At 42.5% G+C, this 22,336-nt stretch overlaps 1 protein-coding gene across 1 annotated transcript in view; it reads left to right on the plus strand.

The window, feature by feature from the left end:
- LOC120996184 (poly(U)-specific endoribonuclease-D-like) overlaps nt 1-22,336 on the plus strand; it is a 32,424-nt gene that overhangs the window by 8,851 nt on the left and 1,237 nt on the right. Inside the window, exons 3-6 of the mRNA XM_040425944.1 lie at nt 6,519-6,721; nt 10,115-10,228; nt 11,327-11,433; nt 17,735-17,877. Coding sequence (XP_040281878.1) covers nt 6,519-6,721; nt 10,115-10,228; nt 11,327-11,433; nt 17,735-17,877 — 567 coding nt within the window. The remainder of the gene's footprint in view (nt 1-6,518; nt 6,722-10,114; nt 10,229-11,326; nt 11,434-17,734; nt 17,878-22,336) is intronic.

Here is a 22,336-nt window from a genome sequence, read left to right on the forward strand (position 1 = left end):
TTCCAAAAAGAACAGAAAGCATCTAACAGTACGCCCCAGAACCTGACCTAGGCCTCTCACCAGTTATGCCAGTTCTCTCCGCTCTGCAGTGATAAGGGGCAATCACCTCAAAACAGCCGTCTCGAGATGAGATACAGTTGTAGTGGAACATTGACTTAAAAGATAGCTTGATTACATCTGGTGGTATAAAAGGCTTAGCTTTCTTTTCTTTTTGGAAAGGGAAGTAGTTTGCATATCCTTTTTTCCCAGACAGCAAAGGAAGCAATATGGACAATCACAATACATTAGTAAGTGCTTTGAATTAACTTTCTCTACCTGATAAATGCTATTTGCTGAAGTGAGACAACCCCTTTAAGCCAGTTCTCCATGCCCTGCACTGATGACAGCTGTCTGCAGATGAGGTACTGGCTTAGTTATAGTACTAAAATAAAGGAAATGTGTCACCCAAAATGTTATCACGCCACACATATCCTTTTTTTCCTAATCTGTTTTTATTTTATGATTGCAGATTTTCTTTATTCAAGTTCCTGAACATGATTATTGGGGCTGCCATTTTCCCTGAGCTGTTCTTAACAGCATTTACAAAGCATTAAAAAAAATTGCTTTACGCAGCCGAATGGGCAATAAACACAATGGTCAGGAGGAGACCTCATTGACTTCTATGGGATAGTTTTCTAGGCATCCTCTGTGACCTGTCAAGAGGACATTGTACAAGGAAAGCGTAGATAAGCTGTGACAATCACCTATTGTGAATGGTGGATCCTGTCTTATCTACACACAGAGGTGATATCATTATAGGCAGGATTAGAATGACTGATAAGCAGTGTGGGGATTTGCTCTGGTAGGCAGGGTAAGCGGACGCAGTACAGAGGCGAAAACAAGTTTGTAAAGCAAAACTTCAGTGTTTATTCACACATAAGGCAAAAGTAAAATGACTCTGTACAGTCTTGGTGTTAGTTCACACAATGCAAAGTCCACAGAACAAAAATATCACCTTGTTGGCCGTTTTACCCCCAGCAGTCCACAGCAGGCTTTAGGGGGCCTGTTTCCCAGCATGCAGCTTTCAGCCCTTTAGCACGGCACCATGCCTCAGATCCCAAAACAGAGACAACTTGGTGCTGAGCCCAGCTGTCTTTTAAAGGCAGCTAGGTGTTGTCAAAACCCGGACCAGCATTTAAAATCCAGTCCAGTCCCACATGGCTGCAAATCAGCCCAGCAGCACACACTGGAAGGAAAATATCTGTCCTCCCAGACCATACCCTTCACTGTGTCACAGCAGGTAACTGCAATAAAGTGATCTGAACAGACCAAGAAGTGGGGCCTACTATTAGGTCTAATGACCATTGCAAAAACTGCAGGATTTTATTGGTTTTGTTTAAATATTGATATTGATATGTAAAACTAAAAATTCAATCATCAAAATAGGATACTGCTGTATCTCTATGCAGCAACTGTGCCCGAGGGTGAGTGTGGGTGAGTGGCCGGATGGATGTAGTAGTAGTACCTACTTTTCTGAAGCTGAGTCGGGAGTGATGGGAAGGGCGCACTGGTTCCCTCCTACAGGGCACACTCTGATTTTGGGGTCCTCCTGTCTGATGACAGTGGAGGTGCCCTTGGTGTTAAGGGTTTTACAGTGCAAGGCAGAGTGCCGGTTGTAGTGATACCAGCACTTTTCAGTTCAGTAGTAGTGCAGGAAGCAATGATGACACCAAGTTACTTTTAACAACCTCACTGAACTTTACTGCAGCAGTCAATGGATACATCACAGAGGCGCGGTGTACATCAAATGCACTTTCCACAGTTGGCATATACAATTCCCAAGACTGTGTTTGAGAGATGGAGGGATGAGTCCCTTTCTTGCAATCTGTACAAGCCTTCTAAACCGACCAAAGGGTGTAAATGACCTTCTTCACTTTGGCTATGTAATAGCTCTGGAGCATCCACAATGGAATACAGTCTGTTAACAGGGATGCCTTCTTTGGCTATGTTGAGAGACCAGAGGTTTGCTCCCACCACGTGCAGGGATGTCTGTAACCTGAGAGTAGGCAGTTAACGTCTCTGGCAAATACTTTACAGTCTTCTTTATGGTTGCTGAACTCTCTGCTGCTTTAAGTAACTCTATTCCCCTTAAGTGCTGGCAGGTTTGCTGCTTTGTGATGCACAGGGCAGGGAGATTCCCTGTGACTCTGACCTATACTGCTCCCTTAGGGTCGTATTACACCAACAGAATATCTGACCAATATCTGTCTAATCAGACCAATAGTTGGTGAGTATAACAAAAGATCTGCGTGTGTAATAGGCCATCTGACCAATGATTGGTCAGAAAATCTGTCAGATAATCTGTTGGTGTAATACAGCCCTTAGGAATTCCCTCCATTCGAGCTAACTCCAGTCTGACTAGTAGCTTCCTCTTAGAGAGGAAGAGAATGTGCCAGCTCCACCTAGCTGCAAAACTAGGTAACTCCCACTCATACACAGTCTATGGGTGCATGAAAAATGCATCAAATACAAGCCGTATATCATCGATAAAGTCTAATAGTTTTCAATTTAAAGAAATAAACCCTAATGACGAGTTCTTCAGAGCCTGGGCCCACCAGAGGTTCCTCTGGTAATCTTATAGGACAGTCTGACACTGTACAGAGCTGCAGCGAGCCAGTGTGCTTCCATAAAGGTTCTCTGAAAAAGGATCTGCCATGTTCATAACTGCTGCCCAAGTAATGAGGCCATCTGTTTACACCTGTTGTACGTATTTGTGGTAAACCGGTATTACATTGCATCCTTGCTTAAAACTGTGCCATGTGCAGATATGTCCGCCCTTATAACTTATATCAACGGTTTGTCCAACTCCTGACTCTACATGGTGGGAGGAAGGAGGATGAGGATTCTGTGGACCAGACTCTTTGCTAATGAGACTGGTCTTGGTGGAAAAAGGGGTGGAAGAATAATCTTTTGTCATCCAACCGACCACCTGGTCACACTGGTCCGACTTGGACAGTGTTGTCCTGCGATGCCAAGTTAACTGTGAAATGAAACTGGGTACAGTGTTTTTTATCTTTTTTCCAGTTTCACCGGCAGCTGGCTGTCACGCCCTGCCCTGTGGGTGTTCTGAGGAGATCTGTCAGTTTGTTTTGTTGTGGGTTTGAACTGAATCCCACCTCCTCCCAGGTGTTGTTCTTTAGGTAATTGGTGAGGCTATTTATTCCTCCCTCTCCCTATAGCCTATGCGGGTTATATTTCTGCCTTGTGTGAGCTCTGGAAGCTTGGTGGACCGTCTGCTCCAACACATCTCTAGATAAGTCCTTTTCCCTTTTTCCTTCCGTGTCTGTTTTTACTAGGCCTCTAGGGGGACGCTAGCTCCTTCGGTTGTTGAAGGAGCTGGGTGTCTCTTTCCCTCTTCCCTACAGTTGAGTGTTTGGTTCAGTGTGTTATAGTCTTAGGTACGTGGGCATGTGCATATCTACCATCGAGATTTCGGGACATTAGGCCTTTCTAGGAGGTGACCCCTTTGTTCCCTAGCATTTTGGTCAGTTGTTTTGTTTGCCTTGTCGTGTTCCGTTTCCTTCCCTTATCTTACCTACCGTGACACTGGCACAGTTTCATTGCGCCCAGGGCCACAGCCTCTGCCTGAACCGTCAGCAACGCGCCCACTTCCCCGTCCCTTAGTGCTCGCCTTCTTCATATTAAAAGTTTTATTGTATAGATGTTGAACAACTTTGTAAATTTGCCACCAGCAAAATTTCTTCTCTGCTGGATTATTGTAAAAATGGTTGCAGACTAAATGCAGACACAGATGTGTCCTAAACCAGTGAAATTTGTCACAAATATAAATAATTCTCTGATGAATTATTGTATATAATGGTTGCGGCCTAAATTCACGCACAGATGTGACCAAAACCAGTGAAACTTGTCACAAATAGAAATAATTCTCTGGTGACTAACTGTATATATGGTTGCGGCCTAAATTCACGAACAGATGTGACTAAAAGTAGTGAAACTTGTCACAAATAGAAATAAATCTATGCTGAATTACTGTATATAACGGTTGCGGCCTAAATTCACGCACAGATGAAACCCAAACTAAGGATTTTTGTCCCAAATAGAAAGAATTCTCTGCTGAATTACTCTATATATGGTTATAGTCTAAATTCACGCACAGAAGTCACCCAAACCAGTGAAATTTGTCACAAATAGAAATAATTCTCTGTTGACTAACTGTTTATATAGTTGCGGACTAAATTCACGCACAGGTGTGACCAAAACTAGTGAAATTTGTCCCAAATAGAAATAAATCTATGCTGAATTACTGTTTATAACGGTTGTGGCCTAAATTCACACACAGATGAAACCCAAACTAGGGATTTTTGTCCCAAATATAAAGAATTCTCTGGTGAATAACTGTATATATGGTTGTGGCCTAAATTCACGCACAGTTCTGACCGAAAGTAGTGAAATTTGTCACAAATAGAAATAATTCTCTGGTGACTAACTGTATATATAGTTGCGGACTAAATTCACGCACAGAAGTCACCCAAACTAGTGAAATTTGTCCCAAATAGAAATAAATCTATGCTGAATTACTGTATATATGGTTGCGGCCTAAATTCACGCACAGATGAAACCCAAACTAGGGATTTTGTCCCAAATAGAAAGAATTCTCTGCTGAATTACTGTATATATGGTTGCGGTCTAAATTCACTCACAGATGAAACCCAAACTAGGGATTTTTGTCCCAAATAGAAAGAATTCTCTGGTGACTAACTGTATATATGGTTGTGGCCTAAATTCACGCACAGAAGTCACCCAAACTAGTGAAATTTGTCCCAAATAGAAATTATTCTAGGCTGGAATACTGTATATAACGTTTGTGGATTGAGCGCGCACACAGATGTGGCACAAATTAGGTTAATTTCCCCAGAAAAATACATTTCAATGATGGAGCGGTGTGTATCTCACTAGCAGGCACACTCTAGTGAATAAGCCCCGTTTTAGAATTTCTGCTAAACACACTGCTTTCTGAAGGTGTACTGTAGATCTCACTGATATGTAATGTTTCTTTCTTTTGAAAGCTTTTTGGTACTGAACACAGCGATTTTCCAGCCCTGCATTATCTGTCTCTTCCTGCAGACGCCAGTCCCTAATACTGCTGAATTTAACCCTTGTTAAAAAATAAATAAATGCTGCACTGCTGTCAAACACACACTTTAGTCCTGAAGAGGACTGTTTGTCTTCCAAGAGCTTTTTGGGAATTCAATCACTGTAATTTCAGCAAACCGCTATATGTCCCTGCCTACTGTCGGCTCTCCCTGACGCTGAATGATCCGAGCGTGGGACGTCGGCTCCTATATAAACTAGTACCACGTGTTCCGGCCAGCCAACCAGTGTAAGGCTTATCGGTAACATGGCTATGGCTTTACACTGGAGGGAAATACTTACCTGAACGCTGATTGGATGCTTCAGGAGGCGCCAAACGTGCGGGGCGGAGACTCGAGCAATGCGACGAGCACACGTGGTATTCGGCCGAGTACCGCTACGAGCCGAGCCGAGCATAGCAATTCAGGAAGCTCCAAACTCTGGAACCTATGGGTCTAAACCATGACTATGAACTAAACAGTTTTTTATGAAAGGATTTTTATTTTATTTTATAAATGTTTTTTTTCTTCAGTTTTTTTCAATAAAGTTTTCTTTAGCTTTTTTCATTTTTGCACTTGATTCTTGCGATTTAAAATGATCGAATTGAGCTGCTACTAATATTTGTATGAAAATATGGATGGGTTTCCATGATGGTTATGTTTTTACATGCTTCTCTATAGGTGAAGTGATGCGATATTATGCGGCATCTTGTGAATACGAGCAGGAGAAGATCATATCCAAGCTGAGATTTATTTGTTTAAATGAATATTTGTTTAAATTGTGTGTCTACACCTGTTTTTAGGATGTGTGTCTTATGACCTCACGATCATGTGATGCGCACACCTTAATGAAGGGTTGGGCTATTTAATGGTGGTTTTTGTAATGTGTGTATTGCTGTTTGATAAAGACACCTGCGAGTGTCGAAACGCATCACAGGATTATGTGGCAATAAATGTGAAATTTGCAGACAAATTCAGTGAGTGCCGATCCTTTCTGTGCTTGTTCTGTGGGATGCAAATCCTAGGACGCGAGCACCACAAACCTGCAGTGCCGACCTATTGGACTCTGTTATCCAAAGGATAGGTCATCAGTATTAAAATGTTGGAAAACCTCTATAACTGTCCATGAATTTCGTTAAGAACTCAATTTTTTCATGATACACATTCAATACATTATTGCAACATGCTTGGAAAACCTATAGGCTGCAATTCATATGACAATGTTCATTCCTTCAACCTTTACATCATTCATGTATTTTCACTCATCTCAGGATATGTTGAGCAAAGACAAAAGGTAAGGATGGACATACAGTATCTGTAAAAGTCATTCGACAGAATGAGTATAAATGTGATTGAACATTGCTTCACCATCTTAATTCCCACCCTTAGGCTTTTCGACTACGTCAATGAAGCCAAACTATTCATCCGTCCGACCTTCAAGAGACTCATCGCCTTACTGGACAACTATATCAAGAACACAGGGACTGTGGAATCTGTCACCAATGGAGAGATCCAAGAACAGAATGCCTTTATAGATGAAATATTCCAAACTACTATCATGAAAAATCTTTCCAGCTTCTTAATCTCAAAAGGTATACCAAGACTTTGCTTCAATTGTAGAACACCAAGTGTTACTTGAAGGATAAGTGTGACACATATGTCTTCTGTTGTAGTTCACCTTGTCCATGTCTGCCTGAATTGTGTTATTCTTAGGACCATTATTCCAGCTGTAATACATGCTGTATGTGAAGTCTGTGTGGTCAGGATGTTGCTTTCTTCACTAGCTCTCATGTACTAGCACAACCTCATTCTGGACTGATTTTTCTTCTTCAGCCTTTCTCCTTGTGCAATGATGTTGAGGAGTGTATTATATACCCCATGCAGAGTTTGCTTTAGTTTCTTCACTTTCTCATTACACTTGTGGACAATCTTATGTGATTCGCCCACCTGCAAACGGCCTTGTCTGTCCTCTCAAAAGTTAGGAGAAAAGGTGCATTCACACTACAATGAAAAACGGCTGTGTTATGTGTGTGCTGTCCGCATCTTTTGCGGCCCCTTTAAAGTGAATGGGTCCGCATCCGAGCCCCAAAAACGGCGGCTCGGATATGGACCCAAACAACGGTCGTGTGCATGAGGTCAATCACTGATGGAAATCACTGACCAAACACTGACTGAGTGAAAGCGGCCTTTCACACACTCGATAGCAAAATGGTAGCACATTTTATTGAAGGCTAGTTAGAAAATTGCTGAAATGGAATTCCAATACTCTCTGCAAACTGGATGTTCAGCTGTTTGAAAGGGTCATGTATTGAGCGCAGCAGCCTCTTCATTTATTAACAGTTGTGTTAGGTATCGCAGCTTTTACCCTTCAAACAGCTGATCAACTGGGGGACCAAGTGTCTGCTGACCCCCTTCTGTCTACGACCGTATGTATTTTGCAGTCTGCAAAACACGAATATGCAACAAAAAAAAAACGGAGGTCATCCGTGTGATGTCCGTGTTACATCAGTTTTTTTTTGCGGATCCATTGTAACAATGCCTGTCCTTTTTACCCAAAATGGACAAGAATAGGACATGTTCTATTTTTTTTGCAGAACGGACATGTGGACATATCCATTTTTTTTGTGGCCCTATTGAAATTAATGGTTTCGCATATGGGCAGCAAAAAAAAAAAATGGAACAGACACGGGCAAAAAATAAGTTTGTGTGGATGAGCCCTAACACATTTAAATGTATTTTTATTATGGGTAAACTCAGGTAAACTATCTATTGTATGAAACACAGAGAGGAAATGCACCAACAAGAAATGCTACTGACTATACTGGGAAGTCATAAATGCAGGTATTAAAAGCTGAGACTTTCGCCAACATGTTCCAAATCAGGAAAATATCGGAGCCCATCACTGCACCACGTCACGGTCACTCAGCATGGCAGAGGGTCCTAGCCGCTGCTCTAACTATGGTGTGAACATGGTCTGGGGGTGATATAATTCAGCTCACAGCCAAGCTTCCACACAAAGGCCTAGCATGAATACTGTGGTAGTACAATGTGAATGAGGCCAGGCTGTGAGCCACACCTATACCAGACCATGTGATGGAGGTTACCAGGTGCAACAGAGTGTCCAAACACACTCAAATCTAACAAGACAAAAGCACAGAAATGAAGTGGCAATTCTGGAGGAGCTGCTCAGCCCCTGACACTGTAGAGTGTCTTTTTATTGGAGGAGCAGCCCCACCGCATGTGGACCGCAATAATTGACTAACCCCAGCAAAATATGCATACAATGGAGGATGTCGACGCGGTCCACATGCACCACAAGAGCAAACTACACAGAATGTAGCAAATAAACATATGAAACACAGAGAGGAAATGCACCAACAAGAAATGCTCCATTGTATGCATATTTTGCTGGGGTTAGTCGATTATTGCGGTCCACATGCGGTGGGGCTGCTCCTCCAATAAAAAGACACGCTACAGTGTCAGGGGCTGAGCAGCTCCTCCAGAATTGCCACTTCATTTCTGTGCTTTTGTCTTATTAGATTTGGGTGTGTTTGGACACTCTGTTGCACCTGGTAACCTCCATCACATGGTCTGGCATAGGTGTGGCTCACAGTCTGGCCTCATTCACATTGTACTACCACAGTATTCATGCTGGGCCTTTGTGTGGAAGCTTGGCTGTGAGCTGAATTATATCACCCCCAGACCGTGTTCACACCATAGTTAGAGCAGCGGCTAGGACCCTCTGCCATGCTGAGTGACCGTGACGTGGTGCATTGATGGGCTCCGATATTTTCCTGACTTGGAACATGTTGGCGAAAGTCTCAGCTTTTAATACCTGCATTTATGACTTCCCAGTATAGTCAGTAGCATTTCTGTTTGGTGCATTTCCTCTCTGTGTTTCATATGTTTATTTGCTACATTCTGTGTAGTTTGCTCTTGTGGTGCATGTGGACCGCGTCGACATCCTCCATTGTATGCATATTTTGCTGGGGTTAGTCGATTATTGCGGTCCACATGCGGTGGGGCTGCTCCTCCAATAAAAAGACACGCTACAGTGTCAGGGGCTGAGCAGCTCCTCCAGAATTGCCACTTCATTTCTGTGTTTTTGTCTTGTTAAACTATCTATTGTGACCATTCATTAGGCAACGGATGCTGGTCACGGAGGGAGTGACCAGTATTTTAGAAAGCTCTGTCCACACAATGGGCCACATTTATCAAGCTCGCCTGTTTTTGGCTATAAAATTAGACAGGCGTATTTAATTTGTCATTTTTTTCTTCTGAGTATTTATTAAAAGTCGGACAGCCTTTGATGAATTAGACTCAGCGTATTGCTATTAGTCCTACCTCTGGTGGTTGTTTTTCAGTTAGACATGTTCATATTCACTTAGACTGGTCTAATTTATTTGCGCATAAAAAAAAGTTGCATCTTTGTGGATAAAAGTCACATGTCTCCAGGAAAGTGTGACTTTTACTGCAAAAAAAGTCGCACTTCACCGCTGAAAACAAAGAAAACAATGCCAGCCCTGGGGTGGAGTAGAAATTAGACAGTTTTTGCAACAAATCCAGGTGCATCCATGTAAATAGGTCGGAAAAAAGTCTCAAAAGTTAGAAAACTAATCAAAATAGTCAAACAAGGAGCAAAAAGCTTCCAAGACAGGTGCAATTTCAGTAGTAAACGCAACTAAAAAAATAAGAATGTCTGAAACTGCATTTTTTAGACAAAAAACTGGTGCAAAAACTTTAGTAAATGTGGTCAAAACTGTCTACTTTTCATTTACTGTATGCTTATTTTTAGAAACAAAGCATCATGTCTTGTTAATGTTAACACCTGAAACACCAGTGTTCTAGATTCCTTTTTGTTTTTTGTTCTTTCCATGTTTTGGGCGTAAACATGTCTCTTGGTGCCACTAGTGATATGTCATGGAATAACGATGACAATACAGACTCATTTTGTGGAACCTCTGACATACCATTTTGATTAACAGGTTATTACACATCAGTTGAAGGCTTTGAGACTGACCTGCGGGAAATGTGGTTTGGACTATACACACGCTCAAAAGGTTCCTTGGACTCCTCAGGCTTTGAACATGTCTTCAGTGGTGAGATAAATGTTCTAAGCACATTGAAACTCAATAAGAACAAAAGATATCAAGAGAATTACCAGATTAGGAAAGTTTGTTAATCAGCCTCTGAGTGAAACTGGGTAGAAAGTTGAGATGTGGATGAAGTGTAGATATTGAGAGTAGCTATTGTAAAGGCCCCTTTATACAGGCAGACAGGATCTGCTCATCAGAGGAGGTGAGAGGCGAGCTACAGTTACATGCAACAATCATCTCATCTGTATGGGGACATGCAATTGCTGCTGCCATATCTTGCCCCCATAGAGAATCCCTGTTTACACAGCACAATCTGCTGACCAGAAGTGACGATTTTGGTATGTGCATCAGCAATGCTTTTGCTCTTTTATTGGGTGATCGATGGCACCTTTACACATGGCAATTATTTGGGAGGAGCATTCCTTGGATAGCTCCTTCCCAATAATTGCCCTGATCATTGACCCATGTCAAACAGCCTTTAAAGGGGTATTCCCATCTTAGACAATGGGGGCATATGGATAGGATATGCCCCCATTGTCTGATAGGTGCGGGTACCATCGCTGGGACCCGCACATATATCGAGAATGGAGTGGGGAGCGCTGTGGCTGGAGGACCCCAGATTTCCCGGGGTCCGTCCACCACCAAGTGCTAATCCCCGCCTCTCCCATAGAAGTGAATGGGAGCGTGCCGCACATGCGCGGCCCATGCTCCCATTCATTTCTATGGGGCAGACGGCGCTCGGCTATTTTCGGCGGCCCCATAGAAATGAATGGAGAGCGGCTGCGCATGCACAGTGTGCTCTCCTTCACTTTCGGAGCTCCATTCTCGATATAGCTGCAGGTCCCAGCGGTGGGACCCACACCTATAAGACAATGGGGGCATATTCTAGCGATATGCCCCCATTGTCTGAGATGAGAAAACCCCTTTAAGGACATAAGTTTTGCTAGCTTGGGCAAGAAAGCCACAATTTTCCTACTTTGGGGAAAGGGGGGGGGGGGCATTAATTAAATTTTGTTTGATTGAGATTTCACTGTTCCCACAATCAGTTAATTGTTAATTAGGAATTAACAATGTTGGGTCATCAGTGTATTCTGTATGCAGGTGAAATCCACAAAGGAAAGATATCTGGATTCCATAGCTGGGTGAATCTCTACCTGATGGAGAAGGCTGGTCAGATTAACTATCTCAGCTACAGTTCAGATGGACCGGTAGGTGGGATACATCTGTTAGTTGGTTATAATAATTATTCTTTTGCTTTTCAGGATGTAAATGCTTCGCAATTTACTTTTTGGACGGTCAAAGAGGGACATTTATGGTTTATTATGTGAAAGGTCCACTTTTCCTGCATATTTATATACTTCAATAGCTTTTTTTTTTACACAATAGCGCAAAAATTATCTGAATATAAAGATTTCTAAAATCAAAATTTGATCAAATAAGGGAATAATATGTAAGGGGGCTTTAATATATAGATAGGAACCAGGGAAACCTATTCTGGATCAATATTATAACTGTAGTAATGCAAAACTATACCTCAGACCAAAAAGAGGGACATTTATGGTGCAAAGAGGGACAGAGGGACTTGGGTCAAAAAGAGGGACTGTCCTTCCAAAAGAGGGACTCTTGAGAGTTATGTATTTGCTACCTGGAGAGTATTCACTCTAAAGTTGTCCATAGACCTTCACTAGCTGTTGGCCTAAGAACTCCATATGCAGGCATATGTATGGTTGAGCATGCCTGTGTTTTCAATGGAGAGAAGACAGTAAGCTGCTGCCACATGCTCCTAGCAGTAGCTTATCTCCTGTGTGAACAAAGAATTGGGCATGTCCCATACACATAACATAGCGGGACAGTGTATGGGCAACTTTGTGCTATTTCTGTTGGGCTATCATTCACAATGAGCGACAGAAAACTAGCCTGTAAAAAAATATGATCTGCAAGGAGAAGAAATGTGGGCAAAACAATGTCTTCTCTACCTGTGTGTGGACATCACTTGGCCCAACAATGGCCACAACTGTCAGAAACCAGAAACTTCTTTTATTCATACCTCTATAAAGCAACGTGTTTCGGAGTATAGATACCTAGAGGCATGGGTACGGGAGTCTGCTGGAAAGGCTATTTGACCTCCCACCAGATGTTATAGAACCATAATGGGCAGGAGGATAGCTTTATTTCACACAGACTCGAAAAAGGGTTAACACGTCAAGTATTGATCATGTACTCCTATTAGAAAGTGATAATGTGTGTTTTTTCCTCTCAATTGATGCTGGAAATTGCAAAACCAGAACATCCCTTTAAGTGAATTAGAGGACTTTAGGTAACAGGGTAGAGAGAAGTGAGTCCATGCTCACTATAAGGTATAACTCTTTCTATGTTCCCATTGTAAACATTTCACAAGAGAGAAAAGATCTTCTTGGGAAAGTGTTTCTTTCTTCTATTGGGATCTGTTCCGTGCAGAAGGGAACATAAAAAATCTTGGTTGGGACTACATAAACGAGTCCTCAGGAACTATTTGTCTCCTTCATTGATGCGCTGTTTGTGAATAATTAACAGGCACCAGTCTCATTTGCATCTTAGTGGCTGGATATTATTCCTAGACAGCAGCGATGCACTAATGTATCAGTAATCCAACATTGTGGGATATTAGTGAAGCACAAACAGTGACTCAGAACTGGCACAAAGGTGACGTGCCATTGTCCCAGGCATGTAGTTAGCATTAACACCACTATGTGGCGATATCTGAACATGGTTAATTGAATAGCATCACAGTGAATAACTATACATTTAGGAATGGCCCATGTGAGAAATAAATATACTGTAAAGTAGCTTTATTATTTACCCGTATGTCATTAATAGAAATTAAAGGAAGTCTGTAAAGGGACACTGTCTTGTAGCGCTAGCTCATCTGAATGTAATGATACCTTTCACTTAGCGATCTGTTGATTAATTCTGGAGAAAAAGTTAAGTGAATGGCGGGGGGAGTCACTCAGTGCACCCTTGCTTCTCTAGTTTTCTCTGCCAGCCCATCCTTCTCCTTGATTGACAGGATAAGGTTCCTGCATAGCCATCTCGCCTGGTCCTGTCAATCAAGAAGGTGAAGGAGGGTCTGGCAGAGGAAGCAGGAGAAGCACGGCTGCATAGAGTGGTTTGGGCCCGCCTGTGGGGCACTTAAAGGGGTTTTCTGAGATTTTCTTACTGATGACCTATCCTCTGATCAGAGGGGGTCCGACACCCAGGACTCCCGCCGTTCAGCTGTTTGAGAAGGCACTGGCAGAGGATAGGTCATCATCTAAAAAATCCTGGAAAACCCTTTTAACATTTTTTATATGGATTAAAATTACAATTTCTCCATATTTAAGCAGCAGATTGCTTTTTTTCTTAATTACATTTTTAAATAAATAAAGTACAATACGATTACTGCAACATTATCCATTTTTTTAATTTTTAACCCTTCATAAAATCCTCCAACCCTACCATTATCCCTTACTGCAGGAGGAAAAAGGAAAAAGAAACAGACTGCTAAGTTGAGCTAAGGCTTCGTTCACATCACCGTTCAGCCTTTCCGTCGGAGCAGGAGAATGGAAAGGACGGAGAAGGCACATCACTGAACCGAACGGAGCCTAAGGACCCCATAGACTATAATGGGGTCCATTATGTTTCCGCACAGAAGATGATTTTGGAACGGAGACAAAAGTTGTGCATGCAGGACTTTTGTCTCCGCTTCAAAATCATCTTCTGGGCGGAAACATAACGGACCCCATTATAGTCTATGGGGTCCTAAGGGCTCCGTTTGGCTCAGTTATGTGCCTTCTCTGTCCTAAACGGAGCAGGAGAACGGAAAGGCTGAACTGTGATGTGAACGAAGCCTAAACCTACAATACATTGTGTCTGGTTTAACAGTGACTTTCCTGGTCGCAGATTCCCTTATCAAAAGCACACTTAGGCCTCATGCACACTAACTATGACCCACATTTATTAAGACTGGTGTCTCCTATGCCAGCCTAAGGCCTCGTTCACATTTCCATGTTTTTTTCACGTCCGTGAAAAAAAGCGCACGTGTTTCATCCTTGAAGATGTCTGTGAAGGATCCATGGCTGGTCTGTGTGTCCGTTTTTACCCTCTGTGTGTCATCTGTAATTCACAGAAGTTGCTCATCTTAAAATTTATTTAATCTGTCATCTTCATAATTCCCATCTGTCTTCCGTGAAAAACAGACGCACCACAGATGACATCCGTATGGTGTACGTGATTTTCACGGACCCATAGTCTTACATGGGCGCTTTTGGTCCGGGACACAGATCAAAGTAGGACGTGCGTCCACTGTCTTTTCTGGTGATGCGCAAAAAAGTTAAATTTCATGGAAAAGTGAATAGAAAATAGATTTCTTACGGGTCAGTACGCTGTCCGCTAAAAATTGGGACGAGGCCTAAAAAGAAGTGATTAGTACCTAAATGTATTAAACGTTGCATGGCTTTTAAAACTGTACATTTTGGACTGTTCTAAAAGTCACTTTCATACTGTCAGTATTTGGTCAGTATTTTGCATCAGTATATATAATCCAAAAGCAGGAAGGGTTCCAGAACATGGAAGAGGTACAAATCTTTCCTTTATATTTTTCTCAGCAGTTCCCACTCGTGCAGCCATGTGGCCCGCCTCGCCATAGGATTGTATCCTATGATATCCTATATGTTCGCCCCCCCCCCCCCTCTACCATTCACACTTTAGATTTCTTTCGCACCAGGTTTTTACATTTTTGTTAAACGTGTTTTTACTCAGAAACATTAGCAAAACTGATGATTTCAATGAATACACAGGCTTCTATCGAAAAAAACCTATGCCAAATCTACGTTTGGGTATTTTACGCTCCTGTCCATTTTTAAAAAAAAGATGTATGGCATCTTATCTGCATGATTAACTCTTTTACTGCCAAGGGCATATGTAATACATCATGCCTTTAAACGCCTGCAGCAGCTAGATTGCGGCCTGATGCCATCTCCGTCACATGAATAATTTGGGATTTTTACATGATATTGGGCTTTGATGCCAAATTGCATGAAGGTGCCTATTAGCGTGGCTTTTTCACAATGTGTCAGGGGTTTGGCATAAGATAATTTTTTTGAATGATTCATAGTATTAATTGTGTTTGACCAAAGTGTGAAAAATTCCTTATAGCAAAAATGCTAAATTACATGCTGCCATCACAATGCATGGATGCCTGATGATTTCACAGTGTTAGCATCGCTAATGTCATTACAATAATCTGTAGTCACACGTGACGGTGTTGTAAGAGACATCCCAGCGGGAAGTAGGGATCAGTGAATCCGCCATGACGTTGGTACTGGTTACTGGTCCGCTAGCTCTCCAACCTATGTCCCAGGATCATTTCACCTTTTTCCCAATAACCACACTGACACAGCGGTGGATTTTAATCGCCCACAGCAGCCATTTTATTATTTACATCTATACAAATTATGAACATTCTGAACATTACCGACGAAGGAGGGTCCTCGAAGCCTAAAATAATTAAATCCCATACGGGGAACTCCACCTTGCCTCCAACTGTTAAGCACCAGCTCGCAGGCACCAACCGATGGACCCCTTAAATCCGCCACCAACCAAGGGAGTCCAGCCCCAACCATAGGGCCCTCACCTCCTCAGCAACCTGGCAACTTCGAGGACCTCCCACCGCCACAGCTGCCGCGACAACACCAGTCCAAAAGAACATCCCCCAACTTGTCTTCACCTTACACAAACAGGATCAAGAACATAAACCATCAAAACAAGGGAGGGTGGGCGTGGGTTCCCTGCTTTCTCCTCTAAAATGACGCCCCTTTATTCCCCACAGCCCCCTCTTAAAGCCCAGACCCTTCCCCCCAAATTACTAACCCCTACCCCCAGCAACTTAAACTGCCCAATCCCCATTCCTGCTTCCCTGAACCACCCCCCATCATGCCGGCCTCCCCCTAAGGCTACGCCTCCAGTCCGGCCTCACTTCATGTCAAAACTATAATCAATGTTTTATAATATATATTTCGGTGGACCGATATGCACATGTAACTGATAATAATACCTATGTAAATTATCAAGCCATTAAAGGGGTTGTGTCACTTCAGCAAATGGCATTTATCATGTAGAGAAAGTTAATACAAGGCACTTACTAATGTATTGTGATTGTCCATATTGCCTCCTTTGCTGGCTGGATTCATTTTTCCATCACATTAGATACTGCTCGTACCCAGGGGTTACGGCCACCGCTGCAGCGCAGATACGAGGTGGTCTGGACTGGAGCTGCTGCTCATGTGAATCTGTGCGAGCTCCCATGGTCTCAGCCACTAGAAAGTCCAGCACTTTGTCCTGTAGTGTGCAAGCAGGGTGGTCATAACCCCTGGAAACGAGCAGTGTATAATGTGATGAAAAAATTAATTAAGCCAGTAAAGGAAGCAATATGGGCAATCACAATACAGGGTGGGCCATTTATATGGATACACCTTAATAAAATGGGAATGGTTGGTGATATTGACTTCCTGTTTGTGGCACATTAGTATATGTGAGGGGGGAAACTTTTCAAGATGGGTGGTGACCATGGCGGCCATTTTGAAGTCGGCCATTTTGAATCCAACTTTTGTTTTTTCAATAGGAAGAGGGTCATGTGACACATTAAACGTATTGGGAATTTCACAAGAAAAACAATGGTGTGCTTGGTTTTAACGTAACTTTATTCTTTCATGAGTTATTTACAAGTTTCTGACCACTTATAAAATGTGTTCAATGTGCTGCCCATTGTGTTGGATTGTCAATGCAACGCTATTCTCCCACTCTTCACACACTGATAGCAACACCGCAGGAGAAATGCTAGCACAGGCTTCCAGTATCCGTAGTTTCAGGTGCTGCACATCTCGTATCATCTGAAGGCAATCGTCTATGCTGTGAAGATACGAGATGTGCAGCACCTGAAACTATGGATACTGGAAGCCTGTGCTAGCATTTCTCCTGCGGTGTTGCTATCAGTGTGTGAAGAGTGGGAGAAGAGGGTTGCATTGACAATCCAACACAATGAGCAGCACATTGAACACATTTTATAAGTGGTCAGAAACTTGTAAATAACTCATGAAAGAATAAAGTTACGTTAAAACCAACTACACCATTGTTTTTCTTGTGAAATTCCCAATAAGTTTGATGTGTCACATGACCCTCTTCCTATTGAAAAAACAAAAATTGGATTCAAAATGTCCGACTTCAAAATGGCCGCCATGGTCACCACCCATCTTGAAAAGTTTCCCCCCTCACATATACTAATGTGTCACAAACAGGAAGTTAATATCAAGAACCATTCCCATTTTATTAAGGTGTATCCATATAAATGGCCCACCCTGTACATTAGTAAGTGCCTTGTATTAACATGATAAATGCCATTTGCTGAAGGAGACAACCCCTAGAATAGATATGTACAGACTATGCTATCCTTTTACTTTTGTCATTTTAGCGCTTTTGCTTGTCTTCTCTCCACAGTGGACCAGCTATCCTGATGTTTTCGCCTTCCAGTTTAAGTTGTCCACCTATTTGAAAACTGTTGGCTCCTTCTTTATTGGATCCAGTCCTGAGTTTGAAATTGCGATGTACACACTTTGCTACGTCACTCGCCCAGGTAGTCTGTAAGTATCCCTATGTACAGTAATATGCAAAGTATATTTTTATACTTCTTTTTATTATTCATATTTCTGTTATTCAGCATGTAAAGTACAATGAAAGGGAGACATTGTTGAGAGAACAACTTATTTTCTTTGGAGTCCAAGGTCCCCTCTCTAGTAATCAGAGCATAGACATATTACATAGAGGGGCTTCCATTCTGGAAGACCAGGCACTACCAGATGCTATATGGTCGCCCATATATTTGAATGAATGCTTCAAATAGCTAATTGTTGGCAATTTCAGCAGTCAGACCTCTGGTAATCAGCTGATTTCTGGGGCAGCTTTCATTGCCAAAATGGGACTATCCACATAAAGCGCAAGTTGGGGATTGACGCACAGCAAGCTATGTTGTCTGTGCTGGCCACTATAATGTTTCCAGGGCCGCACCGCTAATTAGGTGAGGTGATCGCCTCAGGTGGCACGGCCCTGGAGATGAGTGGGGGGCAGTGGAAGGGCCGAGGGAAATGAGCTCTTCCATTGCGGAAGCGCTCATCTCTCTATATTCAACTGTATTGCTGTCCCCAGGACAGCAATTCAGTTGGATGCTGCAGCAGGGTACAGGAGCGACATCTCCTTGCCCCACTGTTCCCTCTGATAGGCCACAGGCACTACACCCAGGCCGACGTAGGCAGCATGATGATGGCAACATCATCGTGCCACCTGAGCTGGACAGCGTATGGCTTAGGACCGCTTTACTCACATGGTGGTAAGTATATGTGTTTATTTTTTTCATTTGACACCCTGCTGTTGGTCAATATGGGGAAGAGGGGAGAGGAGTACCATGGGGGCTTCTACTGGGGGCACTATATAGGGGCATTATATACTGACACACATTATATCAGGAAGGGAGGAGAGGAGCACTATGGGGGCATCTACTAGGAGCATTATATACTGGCACTCATTATAGGGGCACTATGGAGAAGTGGGGACACAAGCACTATGGGGGCATCTACTGCGGCATTATATACACTGCGTGCAGAATTATTAGGCAAATGAGTATTTTGACCACATCATCCTCTTTATGCATGTTGTCTTACTCCAAGCTGTATAGGCTCGAAAGCCTACTACCAATTAAGCATATTAGGTGATGTGCATCTCTGTAATGAGAAGGGGTGTGGTCTAATGACATCAACACCCTATATTAGGTGTGCATAATTATTAGGCAACTTCCTTTCCTTTGGCAAAATGGGTCAAAAGAAGGACTTGACAGGCTCAGAAAAGTCAAAAATAGTGAGATATCTTGCAGAGGGATGCAGCACTCTTAAAATTGCAAAGCTTCTGAAGCGTGATCATCGAACAATCAAGCGTTTCATTCAAAATAGTCAACAGGGTCGCAAGAAGCGTGTGGAAAAACCAAGGCGCAAAATAACTGCCCATGAACTGAGAAAAGTCAAGCGTGCAGCTGCCAAGATGCCACTTGCCACCAGTTTGGCCATATTTCAGAGCTGCAACATCACTGGAGTGCCCAAAATCACAAGGTGTGCAATACTCAGAGACATGGCCAAGGTAAGAAAGGCTGAAAGACGACCACCACTGAACAAGACACACAAGCTGAAACGTCAAGACTGATTTTTCTAAGGTTTTATGGACTGATGAAATGAGAGTGAGTCTTGATGGGCCAGATGGATGGGCCCGTGGCTGGATTGGTAAAGGGCAGAGAGCTCCAGTCCGACTCAGACGCCAGCAAGGTGGAGGTGGAGTACTGGTTTGGGCTGGTATCATCAAAGATGAGCTTGTGGGGCCTTTTCGGGTTGAGGATGTGTAGTGTACGGGGACTGTAATACCCGTCACTACCAAAGTGTCACTTGGTGTGCTGTCGTCCCTCCTTAGTTATGGAGAAGTTGGTATATGTCAGTTTTATAAAATGTCATGTAATGCAATGCTATGTATTTCCCTGTTACTATGAAACTTGCATGTACAGGCCTGCTAGGGGTGTCATTCCAGCTTCTAGTCACTAGAGGGAGCGAGGGAGCCCTAGTTTATATAAGGCCCAGACAGGGAAGTGAAGAGAAGACGGAGTCTAGTGTCTGTAATCTACAGTTGGAGATTAGATAATGTCTGAGACAAGTCCAGGCCTGAAGCCTTCTGTCCAGGAGAAGATTCCCTCCTTAATTCCCATATGCAGAAACAGGAATATCTTAGATAAAGAGCCTGAGGAAGCAGCTGAGAGAGACAGAGGCAAAACGCAGAGAAGCAAGAGGTACTCAAAATAACAGAGGAGGTACTTTCTAAAGCTATAGCCAAGGATATAAAGCCAGAACTAGGTTATTGGGCCTTGGTGAAGAATTGCTAGATTCCAGGATCAGACAGAAATAGAGTGCAAGCTCCTGTACTGCAAGTCCTGTGTTCAACACTCTGTAATCACCTTGCTAAATCCGTAATTGCCTGCATCAACCGTATTGCAAAATCGACTGTATGCCAAGGAACTGCGATTCCAATATTGTCTCTGCATGAAAACTACTAAAGTTGGAGTTCTGTTTTAATACCATGTGTTCCTCAATTTATTCCTGCTATCCGCAAACGGCGTGCCACCGTTTAATTGGCACTGGCGTCACGAACAATTTCTTACCATCACCTGCCTATGCAGAGAGTCAGCCGTCTCAGGTTAGTGTCATTGCACTACTACACCCAGAAACTCTATTACACACCACTTGAGTACGCTGCAGATGGAGTCAAGCTCAACTCCCAGTCCTACTGCCAGTTTCTGGAAGACACCTTCTTCAAGCAGTGGTACAGGAAGAAGTCTGCATCCTTCAAGAAAAACATGATTTTCATGCAGGACAATGCTCCATCACACGCGTCCAAGTACTCCACAGCGTGGCTGGCAAGAAAGGGTATAAAAGAAGAAAATCTAATGACATGGCCTCCTTGTTCACCTGATCTGAACCCCATTGAGAACCTGTGGTCCATCATCAAATGTGAGATTTACAAGGAGGGAAAACAGTACACCTCTCTGAACAGTGTCTGGGAGGCTGTGGTTGCTGCTGCACGCAATGTTGATGGTGAACAGATCAAAACACTGACAGAATCCATGGATGGCAGGCTTTTGAGTGTCCTTGCAAAGAAAGGTGGCTATATTGGTCACTGATTTGTTTTTGTTTTGTTTTTGAATGTCAGAAATGTATATTTGTGAATGTTGAGATGTTATATTGGTTTCACTGGTAAAAATAAATAATTGAAATGGGTATATATTTGTTTTTTGTTAAGTTGCCTAATAATTATGCACAGTAATAGTCACCTGCACACACAGATATCCCCCTAAAATAGCTAAAACTAAAAACAAACTAAAAACTACTTCCAAAAATATTCAGCTTTGATATTAATGAGTTTTTTGGGTTCATTGAGAACATGGTTGTTGTTCAATAATAAAATTAATCCTCAAAAATACAACTTGCCTAATAATTCTGCACTCCCTGTACTGGCACAAGTTATAGGGGGCACTATGGTGAAGGGGGAGAGGAACACTATGGGGCATCTACTGGGGGCACTATATAGGTGTGTTTTTCACTGGCACACATTATGGGGCACTATAGAGACATTGGCTCAACTGGGGGCACTAAGAGGGGTTACTTTTTGTACTGGCACACAACAGGAGCAATTTTTTTTACTGGCAAACATAAGGGGGCCTTTCTTGCACTGGCACACATTATAAGGGCATTTTTTGTACTGCTGCACATCATAAGGTGCGCCCACCTCAGCAATGTTACTGAGGTGGACAGAAAAATAAAGAAAGGCGCAAAAAGCAGGTGGCGTTATAATTTATAATACTACATTTTTAATTACATGCAATTGCAAAAGTATTTGGATCCAGGTGCTGGTTCAAAAATGAATATTTCTCATTAACCATATTTTGTTTTAAACAAATATATTCTCTAAAGACTGGCCAAAGAAGGCCTGATCTATTAATCCTTGAAATGATCTCCATTTTTTAAATATACAAGTGCGTTAGATTTTGCACAAGGCACAATATGATGTAGGGTAATCGATAAGTAAGGTTTGCCGACATTTGTGTTCTACATACAGTGAAACCTCTTTAAGATGATCTCCCAAAACTGCACCAAAAAATAGTCTTCTAGGTGGCTGGTCTTCTCAAAGAAGAGACCGGAAAAATCTATCACAAGAATTCTGGTCTGGATAAGGGATTAGTGTTCCAAAAGAGGTTTCACTATAAGCCATTGACAGTAGGTCAGATGAAGCATATACTGCAGGGCTACCAACCCTTTGTACATTATGACCCACATTCAGTTCTGAGTGAGAAAGATTAAATGTTGACCAAAAAAAAAAAAATTCATGACATTTAAAATATTTACAGAGGCATAATTCTGTGTGAAATCTGACACATTGACATTTACACCATCGAAACTGTCAGTGTTCATGGGACGGTGTTCCACGCAGCTCATCAGATAAATGGGAATCATTGCA

Source organism: Bufo bufo, chromosome 3 (assembly GCF_905171765.1).
Source record: "Bufo bufo chromosome 3, aBufBuf1.1, whole genome shotgun sequence".
Taxonomy (NCBI): Eukaryota; Metazoa; Chordata; class Amphibia; order Anura; family Bufonidae; genus Bufo; species Bufo bufo.